At 38.7% G+C, this 23,090-nt stretch overlaps 2 protein-coding genes across 2 annotated transcripts in view; one reads left to right on the top strand and one right to left on the bottom strand.

Moving 5' to 3' along the window:
• GNAZ (G protein subunit alpha z) overlaps nt 1-4,395 on the bottom strand; it is a 75,760-nt gene extending 71,365 nt beyond the window's left edge. Inside the window, exon 1 of the mRNA XM_050906801.1 lies at nt 4,340-4,395. The gene's annotated coding sequence lies outside the window, so the exon portion shown is untranslated. The remainder of the gene's footprint in view (nt 1-4,339) is intronic.
• RSPH14 (radial spoke head 14 homolog) overlaps nt 1-22,661 on the top strand; it is a 104,368-nt gene extending 81,707 nt beyond the window's left edge. The window contains exons 4-6 of the mRNA XM_050906802.1: nt 19,715-19,940; nt 21,291-21,424; nt 22,420-22,661. Coding sequence (XP_050762759.1) covers nt 19,715-19,940; nt 21,291-21,424; nt 22,420-22,661 — 602 coding nt within the window. The remainder of the gene's footprint in view (nt 1-19,714; nt 19,941-21,290; nt 21,425-22,419) is intronic.
• Nucleotides 22,662-23,090: the final 429 nt, after the last annotated feature.

Below are 23,090 nucleotides of genomic sequence, written 5' to 3'. Positions count from 1 at the left end.
AACTGTATTATTAGTTACAAATATTTATGGTGAACCATGAAAATATCTTCATAATTAACTAGTTAAGATCAGTTAAACATTACAATATAGACAGTAAGAGTGGGATTCATCTGTCCAGATTTAGCATATGCATGTAGGTGGCTACCTCTGAGCTAGTCACTCAGTGCTTCCTTTGTAGGTAGTGGAGACAAATAGTCATTTCCAGAGGTCAGTTCATCTCAGCCTAAGATAGTGGTCAAAAACTACTCTGATTAATTGCATTGTAGGAATCTCTTTTTCTCTCCATCAACTATAAGGGAAGCCTGAACAACTACTCCGTATGTACATGTCCATGTATAGGTATCTAAAAGTGATGAGAATAATTCCTCCCAACTGCCAAGTTCAAGGAATTATTATTTAATAAATCTACTGTAAAAATATCAGATTAACAAGTTGTAGTTCCTAAGAAATTATTATTCACCTTCTGGTCATCATCATTCATGTGTGTGGGCAAAATGAATACTTAGAATTTGAATTCACTTTTTCAGATTTGCCTCTTGATATTTTTCTGTTGGCCAACATGATCACTGGTAATTTCACGGGCTATTTCTGTAACATAGAATTGTCTGGAAATGTTATCACACTTGTCTTTCTGATGTGATGACTTAGCAATCCAGAGGAGAAACAGCCCTCTGGTATAAGGGGCTTAAAGAGAAAACAAGGGCAGAGGAAAATAGGATTTGTTGGGTAAAACTGTGTTCTCTAATGATACATTGGATGTCCAATACTAAATAATAAAATGGCGTTCTGGCCAGAGCTGAGTTTCTGCTGAACCATAGATAATGCTCTGAGCTACAGAAGTAAAAAACCACAGGGAAAGCTGTTGCCTTCTGAAATTTTGTCATGTGTTTTGTTAGCTGTGATTTTAAATGTATTTAATAGTAACAAATGTTTGAAGTCTAGGTAACATAGAAATGATGGCCCACGTCAATAATCTGTTCCTTCCATCCTACTTCACCAATGCCCTTCAGTGTTAGTGAAAAGAAACAGCTGAGAGAGAAGAGTATTTTCTCTGTAGCTTTCATTTCAAGGGTTAAATTCTGTCCTTGATTATGCTTGCACAAAGCTAAAAGAACTTAAATTGCTAATATGTATCAACTCCAGATTTAATAACAGAATAAATAAAAGCTCAGTTTAGCCCTTCTCTCTCATGTTTAGTATTCCACATACCTTAAATTGCCAGGGGACTTTGAGAAGAGAATCAATTTTAGTTGTTTTGGATCAGTCTGTTTTTTCCCTTTTGTGATTATTCTTTCATCAATATGATAGTTGAAATTTGGACTTCTTAATCACCACTCTTGGATTCTGGAAAGTTTAATAAAAATGTGAACTTTGAATATAACATGCAAAGTATAAGTCAAATTCTCCACTCAAGTAGACTGAAGGGAATCTGTTGTAACTATTAATGGATGTGGATTTATTCTGGATACTTTGAGGATCACAAGGAACAAAACTTAGCCTTCTTTTTTAATAAAAATAGGACAATTTTTCTCACCAAGTATAAATAATACAATTGTATCTAAGTATGCCAACATTTTTATTTTGAAGGGCTTTGGTTTAAAAGTTCTCTTAGATAAAATAAAATAGTTAATTGCTTGTGTAGTAAGCTGTTACTGCTGAAGGTGGGTAACATCAACCTTAACAGCGTTTGTGGGAATAACACTACAATTTCCTCAGTAAAAAGAATATGATTAGAATCACTGATAATTCACAAATTAGAGTTTGTAATGCAAGTAGAGAGTTACTGATTTTGTCATTGAGACTGTGACCTCACTGAAATTAGCTATAAAACTGTTCAACATTGTTTTTCCTAGAGGGCATGGGAGAACCTGATCAGTGAAACTATGCATGCTCGTATTGAGCCTGGGCTCTCTCCAACTGGAATTAGTGACAAAACTTCCAATGACTCCAGTGAAAGCAGGACCAAAACTTTACACAGAAACAGTCAGATTCAACTCTCATTTTCAGTTACATAAACTGGAGAATGTCTTCTGAAATAAGTGGAATTACTGTGATTTAACCCAAAAGAATCGAGAGTATTTTTCTTTAATTCATGGAGGGGGAGAGAGAGAGAAAAAGACATCATTCCCTTATATTGCCTCACCACAGTGTATCAACCAAGACTCTATCTGCTGTCAAAATCCTTATCTGCTTAAGCTGGAGAGGAAGAGCTGACTTCACCATTTAAGGATTTAAGCTTTTATTGTCTACTGAATTTTCTGTTATCCTTATCCCTCTACTTATCCCCTTCCCCACTGCTTAGCAGGTAGATTCCTTAAGAAGAAGGGACACATTCCTGTTTTCTGGTTCTGTCTAGGCTTCTTAAAATTTAACGTACCTTATTCCATCAATGTGTAATCTGAACTGAGACAACCAGAACACTTTCACTTCAGTCCTTCAGAACTACCTGGCTGGTTATTTTTAGATCATCATAGTTAAATTCAAAGCCAAGGCCTGTAGCTGAAACGCTGAGCTGTACTGGAGGCTTACTAAACTCAAGGTAATACCTCCAGAAGAGTCATTCAATTCTGTTCACTGGTGGTCAATGAAGTGACAAGCACATAACCCTCAGATGGAGGTGTAGCATTCTTTATGTAGCACGTGGAGTTTATTCATCTCTGTAAAGTCCATTGTCAGAATGAAATCTCCATGGCCTTACACAGAATTAATCTGCTTTTCTTCCCTTATAAGCATGCATATGCACACTGAAGTGGGATTCTTCTTTGTAAATGCAAGTCAGTGCTTTGGTAATGAGAGATATCATGAGATTTTCTCCTAAATATGCCATATAACTAAGATGTTTTCTTTTGATTGCACCCATCACTGGCTTCTTGAAGACTGGAACTTCATTCTTCTATACACATAGGCCTATCCTGTAATAATGTCCTCTATCCAAGGGCAGGGATCTGTGCTTTTTGCATGATAGCTTCCAACCAAATGATTTGATGGAGACAGCCAAGTTAATGGCAAAAAGCTCTCTGTTCTGCAAAGCTGTATCTCTTCAGCCAGCAAATACATGCCCTGTTGAAGAAAAGCGACTATTTCTGCCTGTAACAGCACCTAAGCCATCAGCTCAGACTTCAGATGTCTATATTCATAAAGTCAGAAACAATTTCCCCTAAGGAAGTACAAAATACACACTCATTTTTACTCCTTCGTGACCCACAAGTAGATGTTCACAGTACCATGTTTTTCTACCTGACCTGCTGTTGTAACCTTTGTAGATGAAATTTTGATGGCCACCTGAAGGGTGTGACCCAATGGCGCGAAATACGGACCCAAAATAAAAATCAAATTGTGGGTGTAAGAGTATCAGTAAATGGACATAAAGAAATGCTGAAGGGAAAACTAGTGATTTTTTCTCAAATCTTGCACAGGAAAATGTTGTCGAGATAGGTCAGTAGCCTCCAGAATAAATACCGCAAGAACACACGTTAAACAGCTTCTACAGGGAAACAGCCAAAACCAGATCAGGTCGGTACTATTAGCAGAAATTAAACTGACATATATTTGTCTGTAGCTCTCTCAGCTAACATTGAAGGGTTGGGGTTTTTGTGTATGAATCACTCACCCAAAATGCAAATGCAAAGATACCAAAAAACTTGTGGTTCACAACTGCAGATGGGAGCTGTCCACAGGTGCAGATTCAGATAAAAAAACCTCGTCATTTCTTCACAGCCATGGGCATACACGAAGAGGTAGAGCATCCAAGCTCCGCAGAGCCACACATCCTTAGAATGAGCAGATGTGACTGTTACGGGGAGGATTTATTACAGAAATTCAGCAGCTAGGAGTCTTTTCTGATGGAACGTTAACCAGTCTGCATTTCCCTGGGAGGAGGTGCTACATAGCGTGGAGGTTCTTCTCCCAACAGGCGGAATCTAATGGATTATCTTTCTGAATCATTAAGAGAACGCAACGGATCTTAGTAAGGCTCAGGTATTGGATATTAATGGGTTACAATCCAGGCTAGGAACGGGAGATGACTTAATTTTGTGAAAAAGGGATCAAGCTGAAGCAGCAGCTGATAGAAGGCCAGTATCCCTTGAGAAGGTCATTTTCACTGTATCAGCAGCCTGCTTTCCCTTACTAGTTTTTCTCTACACACAGCGAAATATTTCTGCCCCACAGCGACATTCATCTTCTCTTTCATCCAGCAAAAGCATAGCTTATTGTTTCAAAATGACATCTTTTTCTTCTTACTTTAGAAGTCCCTTTTTATTTTGGAAATACACGAAGAGGGAAACGTTCATCGCTAAACTGATTTAAGAGAGAAAGAGATGCAGAATATTTCACTCACCTCTTCAGCACCAGGCAGGCAGGCAGGCAGGCAGGCAGGCAGCCTCCACCTCCTCAATCCATCAGTACAAACGCTTGCATCCACTGACGCTTCTCCTCTCTGCTTGGCTCTTTTTCACATCAGCATCTATGATTTGCAGCGAGCAGACACACCACGACTGCAGACACTAGCCCCGCAGCCCAAGCAGGAGAAAAAACCTGCCCTCTCTCATTTTCTCCCTAGAAAATAAAATGTGAAGAAAACGGGATTTTTTAAAGGCGGTAATGGAAACACTTGTCCGGTGGCCCCCCCGGGAGACAGGGAGGTGCTCAGCGATCTCGCCGGGAAGCCGGGCAGGGGGAGCGCGGGGCTGGCTCAGGAGGAGGAGTCGGAGGCTGCCAGCCCGTTTCCAAGCCAACGGCGGGGGGTACCGCGGGCGGGGAAGCGGCGGCGCGGCCGGCGGCGGCTCCCGGGGCCGGCGGCGGCTCCCGCCCGGGGGCGGCCGGGCCCTGCAGCCCCCGCGCCCCCGCCCCGCGCTCACGGAGGCTCCGTGGCGCATAAGGAGCTAGATGTTGACGAGTGCGTTTGTGGTTTTTTCCCTCGTCTTGTACGCTGTACTGCACTCACGCATTACATAATCTGCATGCACATACGTGTTCCGTTTCCTTGTATTATAGGCTTTGCCTGTCTGCACAAATGCGTTTATCTTCTTGGATTTATTTAGCGGTTCCATGTTTTCTGCAGTAGCGCAGCTCATCGCTCTGTCAGGATGATGATTTTTATGATTAATTTTGCAATGCATATTTTAGGGGACTGATGAAGTAGAGGGAACAAGTCACATACATGTTAGAATGATGCAGTCAAGGGTAAAGGGAGAAAAAACAGTTTGTTTACTGACATGGATTTATCTACTGTTTGCATTCCACTTTTTCCATCGCTCAATTGCTCTCGGTACTGTGCATATATTTGCTTCTGCTTTTCCCTTTCTGCCTTTCTCTTTTCCTGTCTGTTGCATTTGTGTATGTGTAATTTACTACAGCTTTTTTTAAGTAATGATGAGTATCCTTTTCTTTTTATCTCATTAATGGATTTACCCTATTTATATTTTACATTTTTTCTAGCATCTTTTTCCTTTTGGCCATACTACAATACTAGTTGCATTGTTGAATCTGCAGCCCTGATCAAATAGCTATGATTTCTCCCTACACTGCTAATTTTATAAACATAATTTGTTACTGATACACTTCTGCTGGAGATAGCAATAGAGACTTTCAGACGTAGACGGAATGCACGCATTTTTCCCCACAATAAGGCTACACATAATACAGTGTGGAAAGCATCTGATTCCTGTAAACAATATTACTTCCAGTACTGATATTATCAGCAGAGTTGTAGCATCGATGAATTATAATAATGAAATATGTTAGTGTAAAACACAATGTAGCAACATTATTTTTCTTGCACAGAAATGAGAGCCATGAATCAGTATACCACGTAAGGGAAATTTCCCTATAAGTAATGAATCTTTGGTCTTGTTTCCACTAGAAGAGTTTGTCAGTACATCTAGACTGGCAAAGTCGTTCTGGCAAACTCCTAGCATTTAAAAAAGAAATGTCATATACATAACTTGCATTGTTCTCCCAGCAAAATGATAATATTCAAATCATAAATTTGCCCTGCTTTAATCTCTACAGTTTTATTTTGAAATTTTAGCTTTCAAGATATATGCACATGTGTCTTTTGGTGCATTTATATAGTGGTCAGTTTTAAAATTCTAATAGTGTTTTGTTTTTCAAATGTACTCTTTACTTGCAATTGCAGAAAACCCTGATACAGTTATGTTGGCAAGGGAATAGAATAAAAAATTGTATCTGTGGTAACTGAGTAGTCTAGATAATAGGATAAAAGAACAATAACAAGGTGTACAGGTTTAATCCGCTATTCCATAAAGAACAAGTAGTTACTATAGAAACTGTCACATTACATGTATCTTTAGTATAGTACTTTATATGTGAGAAAAAGCATCTTCCACACATTAACCAACTTTGGCAGAAATAACAGCATCAACTACCATCATCCTGGGTAGGAAGACTGTCGTTCACATGCTTTCTACAGATTTCATCACTTTTAGGTATTTTCAATTGATATAACAGAATGCTTTCTTTCTTGCAGTTTTGAGGGAGGCATCTAACCGTAGATCAGATTTTGTCAGTGAAGGCATTAGGAGCATGCAGTACACGAGTAATGGAACAGGTCTTTCTCTGAGAAGTTTAGGTGTTATTATTTCAACACCACAGTATGGGAGCTTGCTGTTGATTAATAGCAAAGTTAAAATGCAACTCATCTGAAAAATAAATCAGCGCATATGTCTAAGTTTTCTTCAGTCTCACCTTGTCCTGCATCCGGAAATTCTCAGTGAGCGCCTTTCAGCATGCATTGATTGCACTACCTGTAGCTAAGCTCCCACAGGAATTTAAAGAGAAATATATGTCTCAAAATAGCATATACAGGTGATTAAATGCTAAAGTCAAATGGCATATAAAAACAGTTCTTTAGCTCAGTACTCTAAATGTTGTTCTTTGTATATGGATAGATTGACAACACACAAATACATATTGAAAGTGAATAGTTTGCATTACTTTTTTTGCCTGGAAATAGCAAACAGTAATTTGAGAGAGTCGTGATGATCTGACAGGATTCCTGCTCCCTCTTCCATGTCAGGCAGGTCACCACTTTTTCCCATATCAGAGCAGGTTTTAATTTGAAGGGAGTAGCATTTGACTGTTGAGGTGTAACATCTAATACGCAGCTTACTGGAACCCTTCACTGCACAAGTGTCACTCAACTTGCCAGTGCTATTCATTGACCAAAAGCCAAATCCTTGCCTGTTTACTGTTGCTTTCTGTTTGGGATCAATCAAAATAGATGCATTCATACATGTTTAGTTTGAAGACAATAGTGCTAAAACAGAAATGTGCCTTTAAGTGGAAAATCCCATAGGGATTTTTCTAATCAATTACCCTTTGTTATACCATGACAACATCAAAATATTTATATGCACACATGCAATGTTCTTGGTGAATGTACATCTCCAAATGATAGAGGGTAAATTGAGAGGCCACATCTGGTCTGTAATAAAAATATAATAAAAGGCATTTTGTATTTCATTCAATTTTCTACCAAACACCCTCTTTTTAACAAGCAATTGTAGATCTGGGTTAGATATTTATAGATGGGTCTGTGATTCTCTCAGCATGAAGAACTGAACAGAACATTTAGAGAACAATTAAAAGGCTGTATTTTTATTTTTAACCATTTTTCTCACGTGGAAGAGTTTAAAATAGCATCAAGTACAGATGACTGGGATCTGATATTTATAACTATCTGGCATATTGTTGCTTTGTACCAGTGACTGTGAGATGGTGGGGGAAAAAATCATGAATGCACCTTCCAGGAGGTGGTATCAGCCTGACCTCATTTGGCTTTATCGTTTCGCATGAAAATTCACTTTCTACCAGGATTTCACCCTTTTATCTTCTTCTCACATCCTTCAAGTAACTGAGCGTTTCACTTAATGTCAACTCTTCCTATGGGGTCAAATCATGGAAGACATTTGAGAATGTGAAACCAGATAATGAGTTACAGCTAATACCACAATCAACTAAAGAGAAGGACTCCTCTAGTTTTTCAACAGACAAAAATTTTAAAAAGAAAAAAACAACCAAACCCTAAAAATGTTAAGTGCCTTACCATCGTTCACGGTTTTATTATGTACCTATTGTATTTGCAGCTCACAGTCATTGGCTCAACTGCTGAATCAGCAGTTGCCACTGAAGCCAAGTTTAGAAAAACAAGCATTAAATCCAGCAGCTGGTGGACAGCTGCTTGGAGGCTCGCCTGGAGCCCTGGAAGATACGCTGGCTTTCCTGTGCGGTTAGCTTTACATAGCAGTCCCCACTTATCCTAAGCTTTGTGATGGATATAGGGACCCCAACTCCTTTGGAGCCTCCATGGGAAGAAAGCTGCAGACAGAGATACCATGAAATAAGATAAAGGAATGTAGTTCTTTGTAAAGGACCCGTCCTTCAAGGCTGCATTATCATGTTTTAAAAAAAAAAAAAAGCGAATTAAAGTATTCTTTCCTCATTCTTCACTATTAAGGGCAAAGGAACGGGGAAAACAAAACAAAACAAAACCGCCTCAAACTTTAACCCAAAAAGAAAGTGGGGATCATTTAGTAAAGTATACAACAAAAGATCTGTGAAGTGTGAATAACTGACAAAATCACTTGAGATCAAAATATATAGATTCTTTGGGAATTACACCCAAGAAGAAGCAATTAAACAGGGCCAGGAATTTTTTGAAACCAAAGCTTTTAAAACAAAAAATACCAGCTTCAGATCTCCTAGTAAAGTGGTCTGAGCAACAGGCTATTGCTTACTCTTGGGATACCCTCTTCCCTCCTCCAGTCTTCCTGTTTGAAGGTTTTCCACTTTGTGAGAACGATTAAATATTCATTGAAGCAGTGAGTTGAAAGTAGGTCTCTCCCACTTGAGGATACAGGTAGGCATTTAGGTTTTGTTTAATTTTTGCAATAACAAACAAACAAAAAGAAGAAATGTATTGATTTCAAATATTTTTGGTTTTGTCACTGATGTTCTTGCCAGTTGAAGAAGTATCAAATTGGGGCCTCAAAAGAATTATATACATTTTTAAGAGGTACTTAGAAAAAATGTTATAATCAGATTTCACATACACATGATAATTCTACTTCATGTAGGAACCATGAGATGTAGCTACAATTTCAGCAGGCACTATGATTTGTCCCTTTTATTACCTTGTCGTGTCTGATTAACAGGAATAAGAAATAGGTAGTTTAAAAAAAAAAGACTGAAAATTTTGTTTGAGGACACAAAGGTAATTCTGGGAAGGTATGGAAGAGGAGCTGGGGACATTCAGGTAGCTTTACTACAAGGACTTTAGATGCCAGAGCAGTTCTGTAAAAATTTGGAATACTGCAGTCAGGTCTAAGTAATTAGTTTAGATAAATGTACACCTGGTTTGTATCTACATAAACAATAAAGATATTACATATATCCATCTACCAACCGGTGATCATTTATGAAGTACAAAGTAGATATACAAAGTGGTAGCTTTAGCTAGTTATAACTGATCACTACCTCTTTTGTGAAGCGTTTTTAGACAGAGGGGTGAAAAATTGTACAAAAGACTGTTTGGTCTATGACTACATCAATGATAAACTAATAGAAAATTGCGTAAATGTGACTGTTCTTTTTTGTGATTTACCACTCTTTTTAAAAAGTTTTTGCTCTGTCAATGACATGCACAAGATCAATTCAAATAACAAATGGAAGATGTAACAAATGATGTAAGAAGCAATTCAGCCTCCAGACATGTCTCTAAGACCATTTTCAGCTTTCAAAGGTATCCCGTCTGGCCTCCAGCTGCACCCTAGAAATGTCCAAGTGTGCTGTAGGTTTTAAGTCATACCTGACAGTCCCAAGCGATACCTCAGATACTAGAATGACATTAGAAACCTACATTTAGCCATCTGAATCACTTTCTTACTAACTGGGTGATGGAATCAATGAAATGGGCAAAGCATATTATGCTGACTTTACCTAACATAAACTGATTAAATTGATAAACACTTTATCAAATCTTTCAATAAATGTAGTTTTCAGACTTACTTATAACAATGTTATTTTTAAAAGCATGTTAAAATGGCAGTAATTTCTATCGGCTGATGAAATAGTTGCAAATATGATTCTCTGTTTCTGCTTAACAGTGTTTTGAATACTCTGTATATAATGTTCTTAAAGATAAGCACATTAGTAGCACTGTTGAAGTGCCTATGCTTAATTTGGCATGTTTACAGAAGCTAGACCTAATATTTTAGTCCAGGTTAAGTAACAGGTTCATTTCACTGTTGTTGTGGCTTGGGTCCTACTGCACTAGTCGTTTTTCAAATAAACGATAAAAAAGGTCTTTTTGCAGGAACACCTTCATTCACTCACTTAGAGAGCCTCATTCAGGAATACATCTCTAATCAGAAAATACGTATACTGTTAAGACGTGTGCCTATTTGTGATAGACTCCTTTCAGCCAACGTCTGTGATTTACAGCTCACTGGCGGAATAAGGCTCTCAACCCAAGAGCAACATCTACTGGGGAGGCACTTCAAAAAACAAATCATCCTCAAAGCAGCCCATATTTTGGCAGTCTTGTATTCAATTAAGATTTAAGAATTTTTCACTGCTGGAAATAAAATGTATAGACTAACACATACTGAAAAGCACTATTGTAGAACTTCATTCAGAACAGAATGCAATTTTCATTGAGTAATATAAGTAGCTTTCCTTAAGAACATGGCTTCCCATGGAAAACGTGGAATCTGCAAAGTAGCAGGTCTGAGTGGAAAGTGGAGAATCAGTCTGCCTTTCCATACAGCTGCACTCATGTCGTGCAGCCATCTGGGCCTGTGGTTCTAATCAAGATGTGTTTCTTCTACTCTCATTTCAAACAAAATTGCCAAGCCAGACCATCTGAAGCAGAAAAGGATTTCATCCGCCTATAGTACTGTATTCTTTTTTTCCTAGAGGTTTTATCAGTTCTAACCATTCAATTGTGTTCGTCTTGGCACCACTGTAAGCAGTGTGAACTGTAGGATAAAATTGACTTACTGCAGCTTTGCCAGCATGCCAGATCAGCAAATATAAGCAGTGGATTTGTCAACACTACAATTTCTCCAGTTTCTTCTTCTTTGAAATCTCTATCAATCAGGTCATTTTTTAAAGTAGCAAAAAAAAAAAACCTCCCACCCTTCTAACAATGAAGAAAATGTAAAAAAGAAGTGCTTACACAGTGAGACTGAATTCATGTTCCCTTTAACGTCCTCCTGTTGTCTTCTACCACTATTTGCAGTCTTTCAGTCTGTTCAATTTTCAGTCTGTGCAATGATTCATATATTCAAAGCAAGTTTATGTTAATTTTCAAGATTAAATTCCTCAGTATCTGACACATAATTAATTCTAGACATTTTGTTCCTTTAAGCCTCTCATTTTTATTTATTGTTTGACAGTAGTATAATCAAACCTACATAGGCAACTTTCTCTTTCATATACCTCTGTTTCATATTGATTGTGATTCAGTTATACTATAGAGGTTCAGAGAGTATTTTCACCATCTTAATTATATATTTCTCCTAAGGAACGAAACTGAAAAAATGACTGCTCTTTTACGTCTGAGCACGTGCGAGATTCACATTCACCTTTTGCAACTAGTGAATTAAAGATAACCAAAATGTTATAATGGTCATTTTGCTATGTAATGCCATTTTGTAATGCAGAATTCCAGTTGCACAGATATAGCTTCCAGATATAGAAATTTAAGATATTTAACAAAACTATTTCTTGAACTTCATTCATGCTGCTTTAATTCTTTGGCCTTCTGCCCCAAAACAGGAAAAGATTTTTTAAAAAATCTATTCTCTCAGCAGAAGTTCTGAAAACAGAAAACTTGCAATTGTGTATTTCTCGCACACTAAGGGCTTGTAAGGCAGTTGGACTTAAAAGTTTAAAACTGTTTTTATTAGTGTAAAACATTGCCACAGTCCCCTGAAGGGTATCTCTGCAAACAGTCAGGCATTTTTAGACACCACAGTAATATGATTAATACCAAGACTCATCCGCGGCTCTGAGGAAGCTCTCGTACAGCTTCCCACAGAGGAAGCTTCCCTCATCCCGCCGAGCCTCCAGCCTAGCCCACCTCCCTCTTCGTCTCTCCTGTGAAATCAAGGGAGAGGCCCTGGGTCTGCAGCAGGCAGGAGGGTTAAGAGCCTGCAGCCTTCCCCTCTGAGAACAGTACTCTTGCTGGTGAGCTACAGCCACCAGCGGAGCAACAGCACCAAGGGAATGTGGTGGTAAACTGGCTCTTAATAATTTCTCAACTGTTCAACTGACTTGAAGAATTACTTTAAACAACTTTTTGCCTCTTTCCTTCCCACCCACTCCTTTTGCCCTGTCCAGCCAGACAATAACCTGTGTAGGAAATGAGCTCTCTCTCATGCATCTTTACAACAAGCCTCTGTGACAGAGCAAACCTCCTTTCTCCATAGGAATCTCTAAAATTTACTACAATGTAATAGTCATATGACCATTTGTCAAACTGATAATGTCGTGTTCACCTTACAGTATCAATTTCTCTGTGACTGAAACTTGCTATAGTGATTGTTAACACTTTCTACACTCTTGGTGTACATGCTTGGTATAGAGTATGAAATCCAATATTTAAGTTAGTGTTTGTGAATGTGCCAGTACACGTTCTCTTCTGAACATATTCTCTGTGTTGTGCACAGTAAATTCACTGCTTTCCGTGAATGCTGTCTTTCACAACAGGTACTTCTGGAAGCAGAATATCAGCAGAGTCTCTTATGAGTAAGGGCTGCACTGGTCCCTTTTAGTCTCATTTTATAGCTACATGTCTCCATTACTGACCAGCAGAAAAAAAGGACAAATTTTGACCTGGAAAATCCGAAGTGGCGTAGCAACTCAGAGGCTGAGGCTCAGCTTTTTGGCAGTAGTTATCTCAAGGCTTTGATTTTCTCTACAGTAATTGATCTGAGGACTTTGGCGCAAGTAGTACGTATGTCAGATTGTTTTCCTTCCTTCATGCATTTTGGCAAAGTCTTCCCTGTAGAGGAAATTAATAAATTTCACGATGACATTTCCTTCTTCATCCAAAAGAACAAGAAAAAAAAAAAAAAACCTCTGGGTTATTTTCAGTCTTTAAGTTTTATGATTTTTGTAAAACTTTCTCTGAATAAAGGAAAGGTGCTTTGTCAGAGAAATAAAAGCCAAGAAATTTCCTCATTTGTGTGACCAATATGCATGCAAGATCAGTTGAATGCATGTTATACGTATGCACATGCATTCACACAATTAGGTATGTATATAGGATGATCATGAGTGTATCTATATGTTAAGTTACAAATTTAGAAAACTTTAAGATGACTAATTATATGGGAGGTGCAAGCAGCTAGAGTTCTGAAGGGCAAAATAAAAACACTTGCAAAAGATATCAATGCTTATACTTCAATGTGCAAGCAGACTATCAACAATTAGAGCTAGGGAAAAAATGTATAAGCCAGCGTTACTTTGTTACTTCTATTTCACCTTCATTTTGACTGTTTGCTTTCTTGTATATGATAATGTATGAGTACAGTTTTATTAAAAGAAGGAAAAGTTGCTTTCATTTTGGAGACTATCTTCTGATGCCGTATGAATGACCAGCAATCCACAGTTCATGGATTATGCACTACTACAACAGAGAGCATATTTCCACCATAGTGGTTTTGGTGATTTTACACTAAAGGATCTGACACTGCCATCAGTCAGAAGCAGGGTACTTGTCTTGGTCAATTATTGATCTTACCCTGTAGATAATTCTTGTACAAAAACAGAATCCAAGATTTATTTTCCAGGTTGGAAACTGTCTCTATATGAAACACGAGTCTACTCTGTCCAATTCATCCCCAGGGTTTCTAGAGACGCTGTGATAAAAGACATTCTGTAGACCAGAATTTTTAAGTTCTTTAGATATTACTTCTCTTTTCATAGGGCATAAATGATTTAGATGGTTAAACCCATTGCTTTCAAGCAGAAGGTCACAGTCAGTCTGATTTACTACCAAAATGACAGGTTTTTTGAAAAAGTTCATCTGTTTCTTGGACTTCTAAATTATAATAGAGAAGCTAATGCAGACGTATTAGTTGTAATTTCTATGTTAATTATTTGCAGCAATGCTTTGATATTACAATTTCACACATGCTAAAGCAAAGTTTCTCAAAACAAAACCAAGGTATGCAGGAGTCTCTTTCATTCTTTACTGAGGATTAGGAACCTCTTGTTTATCAGACCAATCTTTCCTGTTCCTTGTTAATGCTGGAAACATTTTGAATTTTTAAAGGATCCCCAGAGGCAGCCGCATGATGTGCTTCTCCAGTGTACTGCTGACTTTTTAACATTTTTATAACCTTAATTTCTATTATGTCTTTCATTCAGATAACATCCCGAAATCCTTAGTATTGGATAAATTCTCAGCGGCTTCAAAAGCAGATTCCATAATGCTTTTATAAAGTTTACAGCTATTGTACTTTTAGTGAGGATATGACAGATGCTACTATGGAGGTTGTGGATTTTATACCTGCTAAATAAGATAAATGCATTTAGCCAAGGCACAGATTTGAAATGGTTTGAAACAGAATTGTTTGCTATTTCTAGTCCGATACCAATATCTGCAGTGTTTTCTTCAGTTCTCTTAATATCCTAGTAGCTCTTTGGTTCATTTAAACAGGGACTTTCCACCTCTCAGTCCTTTAAGATAAGAGATACTCTTTGTCTCTAGGCATAGACATCCTTTGGGACACTACTGTTTATTCCTGTTAAATTATCATTGAAAGACAGAGAATTATTGTTGCAAAGAAGAGGAAAACATTCTGACTTTCAAAGGTGTCAACAGAATTTTCCGCTTCAGTTAGAAGACTTGATAAAGCTGATGGAGCATAGGCAGGTGAATTCTATTTCATTTAATGTGGTCTACTTCCTGCTCCAAACTTACCAGAAAGAAATTTCAGCCCAGTTTTATAGTAGTATTATATTTAATCTACTCCCTGACACAGCCTTAATGCTGGAGGCACTGAGACTCAAAACGCTGAATCTCAATGTTAAATTAGCTGGTACAGGGTTCTCAAACTATGCTCTTGTGACTGGTGACTCAGAAATCTTCTCAGGGAATCTAAAGAATAATTTTTTTTTTCAATTTAAACAGTAGTGAGCAAGGAGTTATTAAGCAAGGTGTGCCGGGGAAGGATCTTCTGTGGTCACTCAGAGAGGAAACATTATACAAGCACTGCATTTTTAAATGTATATAATATATGCTAGCACTCACTAGTTTAATAAACACTTTGTTACCTCTCAAATGGTGCTAAACTATTGCAGTCCTAGCAAGAGAGCTGCTAGGTCTAGAAATTTTGTCAGGATCGTTTGGCTACTCACAGTTAGTGAGCTCCCACCCTGGGATTTCACAGCCACTGAGTACTGGATGTGTTGATAGCACACCCTGATGCTAGGCAGCATTTTTCCTTCCGATTGTGTCTGGCTCTGCTTTTGTTTTCCTTGTGTGCCTCTTCCTAAGTACAAATGCTCTTACTAAGCATTTCAAATAGTTGTGTGAACATCATGAAGAGACATCTGAGGTGTTAACAAAACATTTATATTATATAGAATCTGTGTTTACATATTATTTTACTATGTTATACTACACCGTAGGTCACTTTGTGGCCATGCGTGAGGCACATGCTTCGTACTAAAAACAAACATTTAAATGGCTTTGAGTTGAAAACTGACATTTGTAAGGAAGAGGATTTGTAATGTGATTTAATTGATTTATGTAATTGAAAACCAAAACAAAACACCACTGTTATGTACTATAAATGACTCCTTTGTCTTCTACAAAATTTGTTTACGTGCCCCGCAGCCATACTGAGAGAACAGAATAAATGGCAACTCCTCTTTGGGCCTGTTTGAAAAAAGAGTCAGGAAAGGGAGGATGAGAGTGGCCAGAGGGTTATAAGAAGGAAGAGGCGAGTGCTCAGATAAAAAGCAGCCCAAGGGAAGATTACAAGTTCTCAGAAAAACAGATCAATAATGATGTTAACTATGCAGCTGCAAATGCAACTATTTGCATTTTGAAAACATTTTTCCCTACTACTTCACTATGCCCAGGGTATCTAGAACACTCTCTGCAATAGATAAATCACCTTTGAAAGGGCAGTATTTTAATGAAAAATCAAGATCCTGAGGATGCCACCGCATTTTTCCGTAGAGGACTCCTAGAAACACCAGCTTACCTTCCCCTCCTATTGCTTGCTCAGTAAGATGCAAGGATCTAAGACTGCTCTAATTCACAAGTAACTCTCAAACAACTTTCCACTGATTTTGTCTCCTCCCTTTTCCCTTTTACCTCCCTAGACCTTTCACCCTTTGGTTCCCTTGGGAAAACCATGACGAATTTCCACCTGGAAATTTCAGTCTCAATGTTAGGTAGTCTCTTTTTGTTGTTGTTGATGGCCTTTCCTCTCCACCCTCTTTCTCTTCACCACATTGAGACTTTTGACAAGGTCAAACAATTCATCTTTGTTTCTATATTTATATCTGGGAAGCTCCCTTTAGTAGCATGATAGCATTTCAGATAGGACAGCTTGACAAAAACAGTAGATAAGAAAGTTCTTGGTACAGAGACCTGGCCTGGTAAAATAAAACGTATTTTTAAAAAAATGACAACAGCCTGAGTGTTCATACAAAATAAGCACCCACTAGCTACATGGGGATTTCTGACCACAGAATAAATACTACTTAATGGCTCCACAAAATAAAAGCTATCCTAAACAATACTCTGTACATTACCTTGCCAGCTTATTGAAACAGAAAGACATAAAGTGGCTTTGTTGTATATTTTGCACTCAGGACTGCAGCGCAATAGTAAAGGCTAGCACCAAAAGAAGACATGAAGTGCAAATGCAATGAATGAGGGATGACTGAGTCAAAGAAAGTCAATAAACATTAACTGGAAGGAATAAACTCAAGGGCCAATGAAAGCAGTCCTGTCTAGTTGAATGTATTGGTTGAATATATTAGAAGATAAGTGAAAGACACAGACACAAAGAAGTGAAACTTGAATGCTGATAGTACTTACGGGCAATATGATGATAAAGTGATCAAGAAAATTGAAATAAGTTAGCAAGGAAGTCCTGAAAAAGAGGGAATTGCAGGAAACTAAAAATGGAAATGAAGACGATGAGTTAAAAAATGGCTATTAAGTATTTGAAAGCAAGTGCAAAAAATAGTAATGGAAACCAGTCTGGGAAAGAAAAAAGTATGTCTACCAGCACGAGAAATGTAGACAGAATGCTATAGCAACAGTTGTTACAGAAAGATGGAAAGTTAAATTAAAGCAAGCAATGGCTTCTCTTGGCTCAAGCCAAAATGCTGACTGCTCTATGCAAGAACAAGTGTTTGCTTATGAAATGATACAATGAAATGCTTATGGTGTGACACTATCCCAAGGAAGATTGGTATCAATGTGAGTTAAAGCTACACAAAGGCTCCGGAGGAGTGTGGAGTTTAAACTTCAGTTCTTTGCTACTCTTATTTACATTTACATTCAGTGTGTTATCATATCTAGACAGAATGAAATTATTTTAAGGTCAAGTAGTCCAGATGTGGTTTTGGTTCAAAGTATCACAGATCATCTGGTAAAGCAACTGTACAATAAATAGGTGCTTGCTACAGGGAATGTCAGCTTATAAGTCTATCACTTCCAATTCATTAATCTTCCTTTGAAACTGTACCTCCCAAATTTTGATTTTATACTGATTTCCACAGCATCCCAGAATTTAGAAGGGTACATGGTGACTGTGTGAGCAGTCTGGGTATCCCAATTTCATGCATGCAGACCATATAGTTTCTTTTCATGAAAAACTGTGGGAGAAGTTTTAAAAGTTGACTTTGAAAAATCTTGTCTTTCATAGGCTATTTTAAAGACCATTGGGAAGTGTGGCTAAACCAATTCTGGATATGATTTGTAGTCATCTGAGACTGCTTTAAGGTACTTCCATGGGAGCAGTTCGCTAGTGGGTTCCCTACTGCCTGGGACTCCATGAGGCATGGAGTATTCCCAGCCATATCCTTACTGTTGTCTAACCCACCCATAACCCTTCTATACCTATAACCTACAATCCAAACACCCGTGATCCTTGTCAAGGGAGTTGATGCTGAGTGATGGAGTCAGCTGTGCACGCTTTGCCTCCTTCTCCGGGACCTCTCCGAGAGAGTCTTTTGCCAGAGCAATAGTGCAGGTTTCCTGTATCACACCCTTCTATGGGCACAGTATGAATGCGCTGGAGCTGAACCTTGAGAATTCTCTTCTTTTCGTTCCTCCAGGGGACATAAATATAGGGTTGTCTGGGTTTTTTACTGTGAAAATGCCAAACCCCCCCATCTAGTGATACACAGAGCCACAGCTTCAAAGATAACATTTTTTCACTTTCCTTTCCTGCTTTGCCTTTCTGGCACAAGGAGAAATCCTTGTTTCTAAAATGTTGTTAGCCTTCAAGAGTGAATTGTCTGAATCTGTTTTTCCTTATTATTTATTTGAATTCTCACAGCAACTGACCTCCAAACGTAGCACAGGTAGTGAAAACCGTAATAATATCACCCCTAGGTGTTTCTTTGCATTAGTAAAGTGGGTCCTAATAAGCTAGTAACATAAGAGTTATTCAATGTCAGCAAAACCTCAGAAATATGTACAACAGAATAACCTCTAGATTAGAATCATGTTTTTCACCTGATTGTCACGTTGAGGGATTTCTTCCATACACTACCAAGGGCCAATAAAATCTCTTTCCCACTTGTCCTTCTACCCCTGACTGTGGAGATTCATTTGAAAATACCTTGATGACTCTTATCCACAAAACTTCCTTATCTAACCATATATGAATCACTTTGAAAGGAGCCACATTTCTCTTAGCAACCAAAGAATCAGTCTTAGCAACAAGACAGCTGGAGAATTTTGTTTTCACATAGTTACTCGTGGACAGTACGTTCTGCTTTCTGCTTTCCCATGGCATTGCTGTTTCAGTGTTGACTTGGTAAAGTGTAAGAAATGGTACAAATCAGACACTTGCTCATAGCAAAGACATCACTTGCAGGGCAAATGACGATCTTTCTACCTTTGATGCTATTTCCTTCAGGAGATAGTGCAAGAGAGTACTGACTGCTGGAAAGCTCAAAATTTAAATTTTCCCCATGACAGAATTACCACAAAGAAATGTGTGAGGAAGCTGACAGTTTCCAAAACCTTGACTTCCCCCACAGAAACCATAGTGGAGAATCAAAGTATTAACTCTAAAGGCTCACATCTCAGCCTCTCTTAGCATCTGTTCATGTTGAGAACAGTTAGAAAGGCTGGATATAAGGTGACTTTTGTATATATATTTCCTGTATTTTCTTAGCAAGAATAATTTGGGAGAAATACTATAGCGGGGGAAACCGGGAACATCAGAGCAATTGCCATTTTGGTTATTACCTGGGCTGATGTCTTTACAGGACTGTCGAGGAAGCTCCCTGAGGAAGCAATGCTAAGATGGCATTTATGAACAGAGCAATGTTGTAGTAGTTTCCATCTCTCAATCCCACATCTGTGTAAGGAAATGAGTTACCATATGTACTTTGATCCTATTAAGAAATTCAAAGTGCAGGTAGAAAGAGTAAATGCACTCACACCTCACCCATATTCCTTCTCTGTCTCCTCCTTTAGGGGCTGTTGGCATACTGCATGCCGGTTTGATTCCCTTACTTGTATTCAAATTGAAGTCTGAGTTGGATGAAATCCAGGAGCTAATCCTTGATACACTCTCCAACTGTCTGCGTGTGGAGGCTTCTGAAGCTCTAGCAACCGGTGCCATTACTATCCTGAAGGAAAAGCTCACACACTCATCAGTGGCCATCAGAAGCAAAGCGGCTTGGGTCCTGTTAGAAATTGGGTAAAGGAGAAGAAATCTGTCTATAATACTTAAGCCCAAGAAAATACTAATTTCATGAGTGAATGAATGTCATTAGTTTACAGTTGTGTTCCACTACACACTGAGGCTGTCACGTTTCACACGTAAAGCAATATCAGCCTGAATGCACACATAGGTAGAAGACTTCTAAAAATCATAGCTGCTATAAATCACTCAAGAAAGCAGATGCTGGTCAGGAAATGTCATTCCTTCTCCTTCTATTTGTCTCCAGTATTGGCAGTGAAATCAGGATTTCTTCCTGGTACAGCACTGCTGAGAAAAAATTCTTGCATGAGAAATGATGTGAAAACAAGATTCTGGCCACTATGGAGGTAGGGAGAAGCTCCCTTATTGTTTTGGACAACCGCGCTCTCTCAAAAAATTAAAGGCCCTGGGAAACTTTCAATGTGATTGAGGACAGAAGTAGTTTTCTGACACAGGCTGCTACATATGTCAGCAGTGGATCAGAAAAAGCAATCTTTATATTAAATTTGTGTATTAAACACTGGATGAAAGGAACAACTGAAGTCTACTGCCCTGCAATCACAAAATATAATAAAAGTGCTCAACAGATGTCTCGTTTAAAAAGATCTGCAGATCATGTAGTTTACATACCAATTGGCGCAAAACACTTCCTAATGTCCTATAACAAAGCGAGGTCTTATAGGAAAAGAGAGTATTGATAACATAAGTCATGGAAAGAAAGCAGAAATGCAACTAGAGTATGGACATCAGCTACATTCTAGGTCCCTGCAGTAGCTGGGCCATGTTAAATATTCCCCGCATTAGAGAGGCTGGAAAGAAAGAGGGAAAATTGACCTGGGAGAAGAATTAATTGCAGACCCCTAACTTAGCAGATTTTAAGATCTGTATAGGGTTCAAGAGCCAAGCTGCTAACTAAATTGCCATTAGGACCACCAGCACACTTAATCCTACATCCTGTTACATGCTGCTGCCCATCAATCTCCGGTGTATCATAGAAAGTAAAAAAAAAATCCAGACATCGCCTACAAATAGCCTAAAAAATTGTTAAGCCCACACACATAGGTTAATATGATATCATCAGTACTGTATCAGCAAGTAGATTTAATAGACACCAGGCACAAACAGACATCTCCTTTCTTCTCTTTGTGGCTGGGTAGCGGTGCTTGCCATCTGTCTCACAGTCAGAACATTGTGACTCCATGGAGAAGAGAGAGGAGGACTGTGTCAGCACTGTTGTCATGAAACGAAGGAGGGCTGCAGGGGTCCAGGCATGGGGAGAAGCTGTGGGTAGCTGCATGGTTAGCAGACGCGGTTCAAGAAAGCAACTCAACTATCTTTTCTGCACAGTACTCATCCAGAGGGAAAAACCATGGTATGTGAAGAAGTTATTCCTGTGCTGGTGAGCCTGTTGGAAGATACAGATCCTGAAGTCCAAGCTAGTGCAACAGGAGCACTGATGTTTGCTACTGTTAAACCTCAGGGTGAGAAACAGAGGCAGTTCTGTTGGGATACTTTCTGGAAATCCAATTCTAAGGCAACTTAGTAACAAAACTTTTGCTCCCCCTGCCCCCCCAAGTCTTCAGTTTCTGATAGTGTTAAAGCTCTTCAAGAAACTATAAGGTTAGGACATTTCTTTAGATCTGTCTTGAGCAACTATTGTTGCTCCCCCATAGTGTCTAGGGGGGACAGTATATTTCACATTTCATTCACCTGAAGTAGGTCAAGAAGTTATTTATCTACCCCACCTGCGTCATTTCCCTCCAGAGTGCTGCTCCAGAGGGGGAACATTTTCTGTGCAAGTCCAGACCACACAGAGATCCACATACCTGAAGCTACTCTGAATCACCAGTCCTCAACAGAGGAGCACTACTTTCTGGAAACTTTTTTGTGGTTAGAGGCAGTTTCTCTCTCACAACTGGGAGAGGACTGAGTATTAATAAGGTCTGTAGTTCTCCTGAGTAACTTACATGACACTGAAAATACTAACTGCTAAATTTTCAGTGTGATGAATGAGTAATTAGACATAAAAGACTCTTAATAACAGCAGTTGTGTTCCAGTCCTCCTCTGCAACCATCCCCCTGGCTTCCAAAGAGAACACAGGAGTGGATCTCAGTGTTTGAAGTGTCTTTAAAAATAAAAGACTGGAGGATGTTCTTAAGGGCATCTAAACCTCCCCCCCCCCCCCCCAAATAATTTATCCTATCATTCAGTGCCTCATATATTCTTAGATAAGTTGTTGCAAATGAAATAATAATGTGCAAGGCAGATAAAGTTAACGAAGAAAGATCTTTTTTAAAAAAAATAAGCAGCTGGCAGCTAGCTTCGGTCTTCAAAAGAAAAGCATGTCCTACCTCTTCACACTGCACCCTCTGGGGTGTTCAGAGCTGTAGCTGGGCAGGGAGCAGAAAGTAGCAATTCAAAAGCACGTTGATTGTATGTAATAACATGTTGTAAAGCCAGTTTATTTCTCTACAGGAAGATTCTCAGCCCTAGGTGCTGAAGCCATTCCACCTTTACTGAAGTTGGTTGCTGAGGAAACCAGCAAAGCCCGTCTGAGTGCAATCAAAACCCTCACCATGCTGGCTGAGCTACCAGAGGGCCGCAAGACACTCCTAGATCATACAGATACATTTCAGCAGTGTCTGAATGATCCCTGTGAGGCAGTGAAAAGAGCTGCCAAAATTGCCATCGGTGTCATCAAATGGAAACCTTTCTGAAGACGTGATGTTTCATAGAGATCTATTGCCCTCTGTTGTTGTCTGGCTGTAAAAGTTGCATGATTATATGAGACCTTCAAAAACAAAACTCTCTTCCTCGATTAATCTGGATCAGTTCCTCCTGAAAAGTCATTTGTCAACAGTTTCACATCTATATTGCAGGTCACGAGCAGAATAATGGGGAAAAAGAAAAGTCAGGAAGCCTAGAATTCTCCACTAGGAGTTATTTCCTGAGTTATCAAGATTTTCCTGTGATACAAGAAAACGATTCTTTTTGGTTTCTTCATAATGCTCTCTCTTTTTTTTTTAAATAAAACATTAATCAATAACTAATTATATTAGAAAGAAAGGTTCATAATTAACCTCTCTAGCAGTCTTGTCTATCCTGAGAAATTGACCTAACAACAGGAATTTACATGAGTTTTGCTG

The sequence above is a fragment of the Gymnogyps californianus genome, chromosome 16, assembly GCF_018139145.2.
Source record: "Gymnogyps californianus isolate 813 chromosome 16, ASM1813914v2, whole genome shotgun sequence".
Lineage (NCBI taxonomy): Eukaryota > Metazoa > Chordata > Aves > Accipitriformes > Cathartidae > Gymnogyps > Gymnogyps californianus.
The sequence above is the reverse complement of the archived record's forward strand: the minus strand, read 5'-3'. Positions and strand labels throughout refer to the sequence as shown.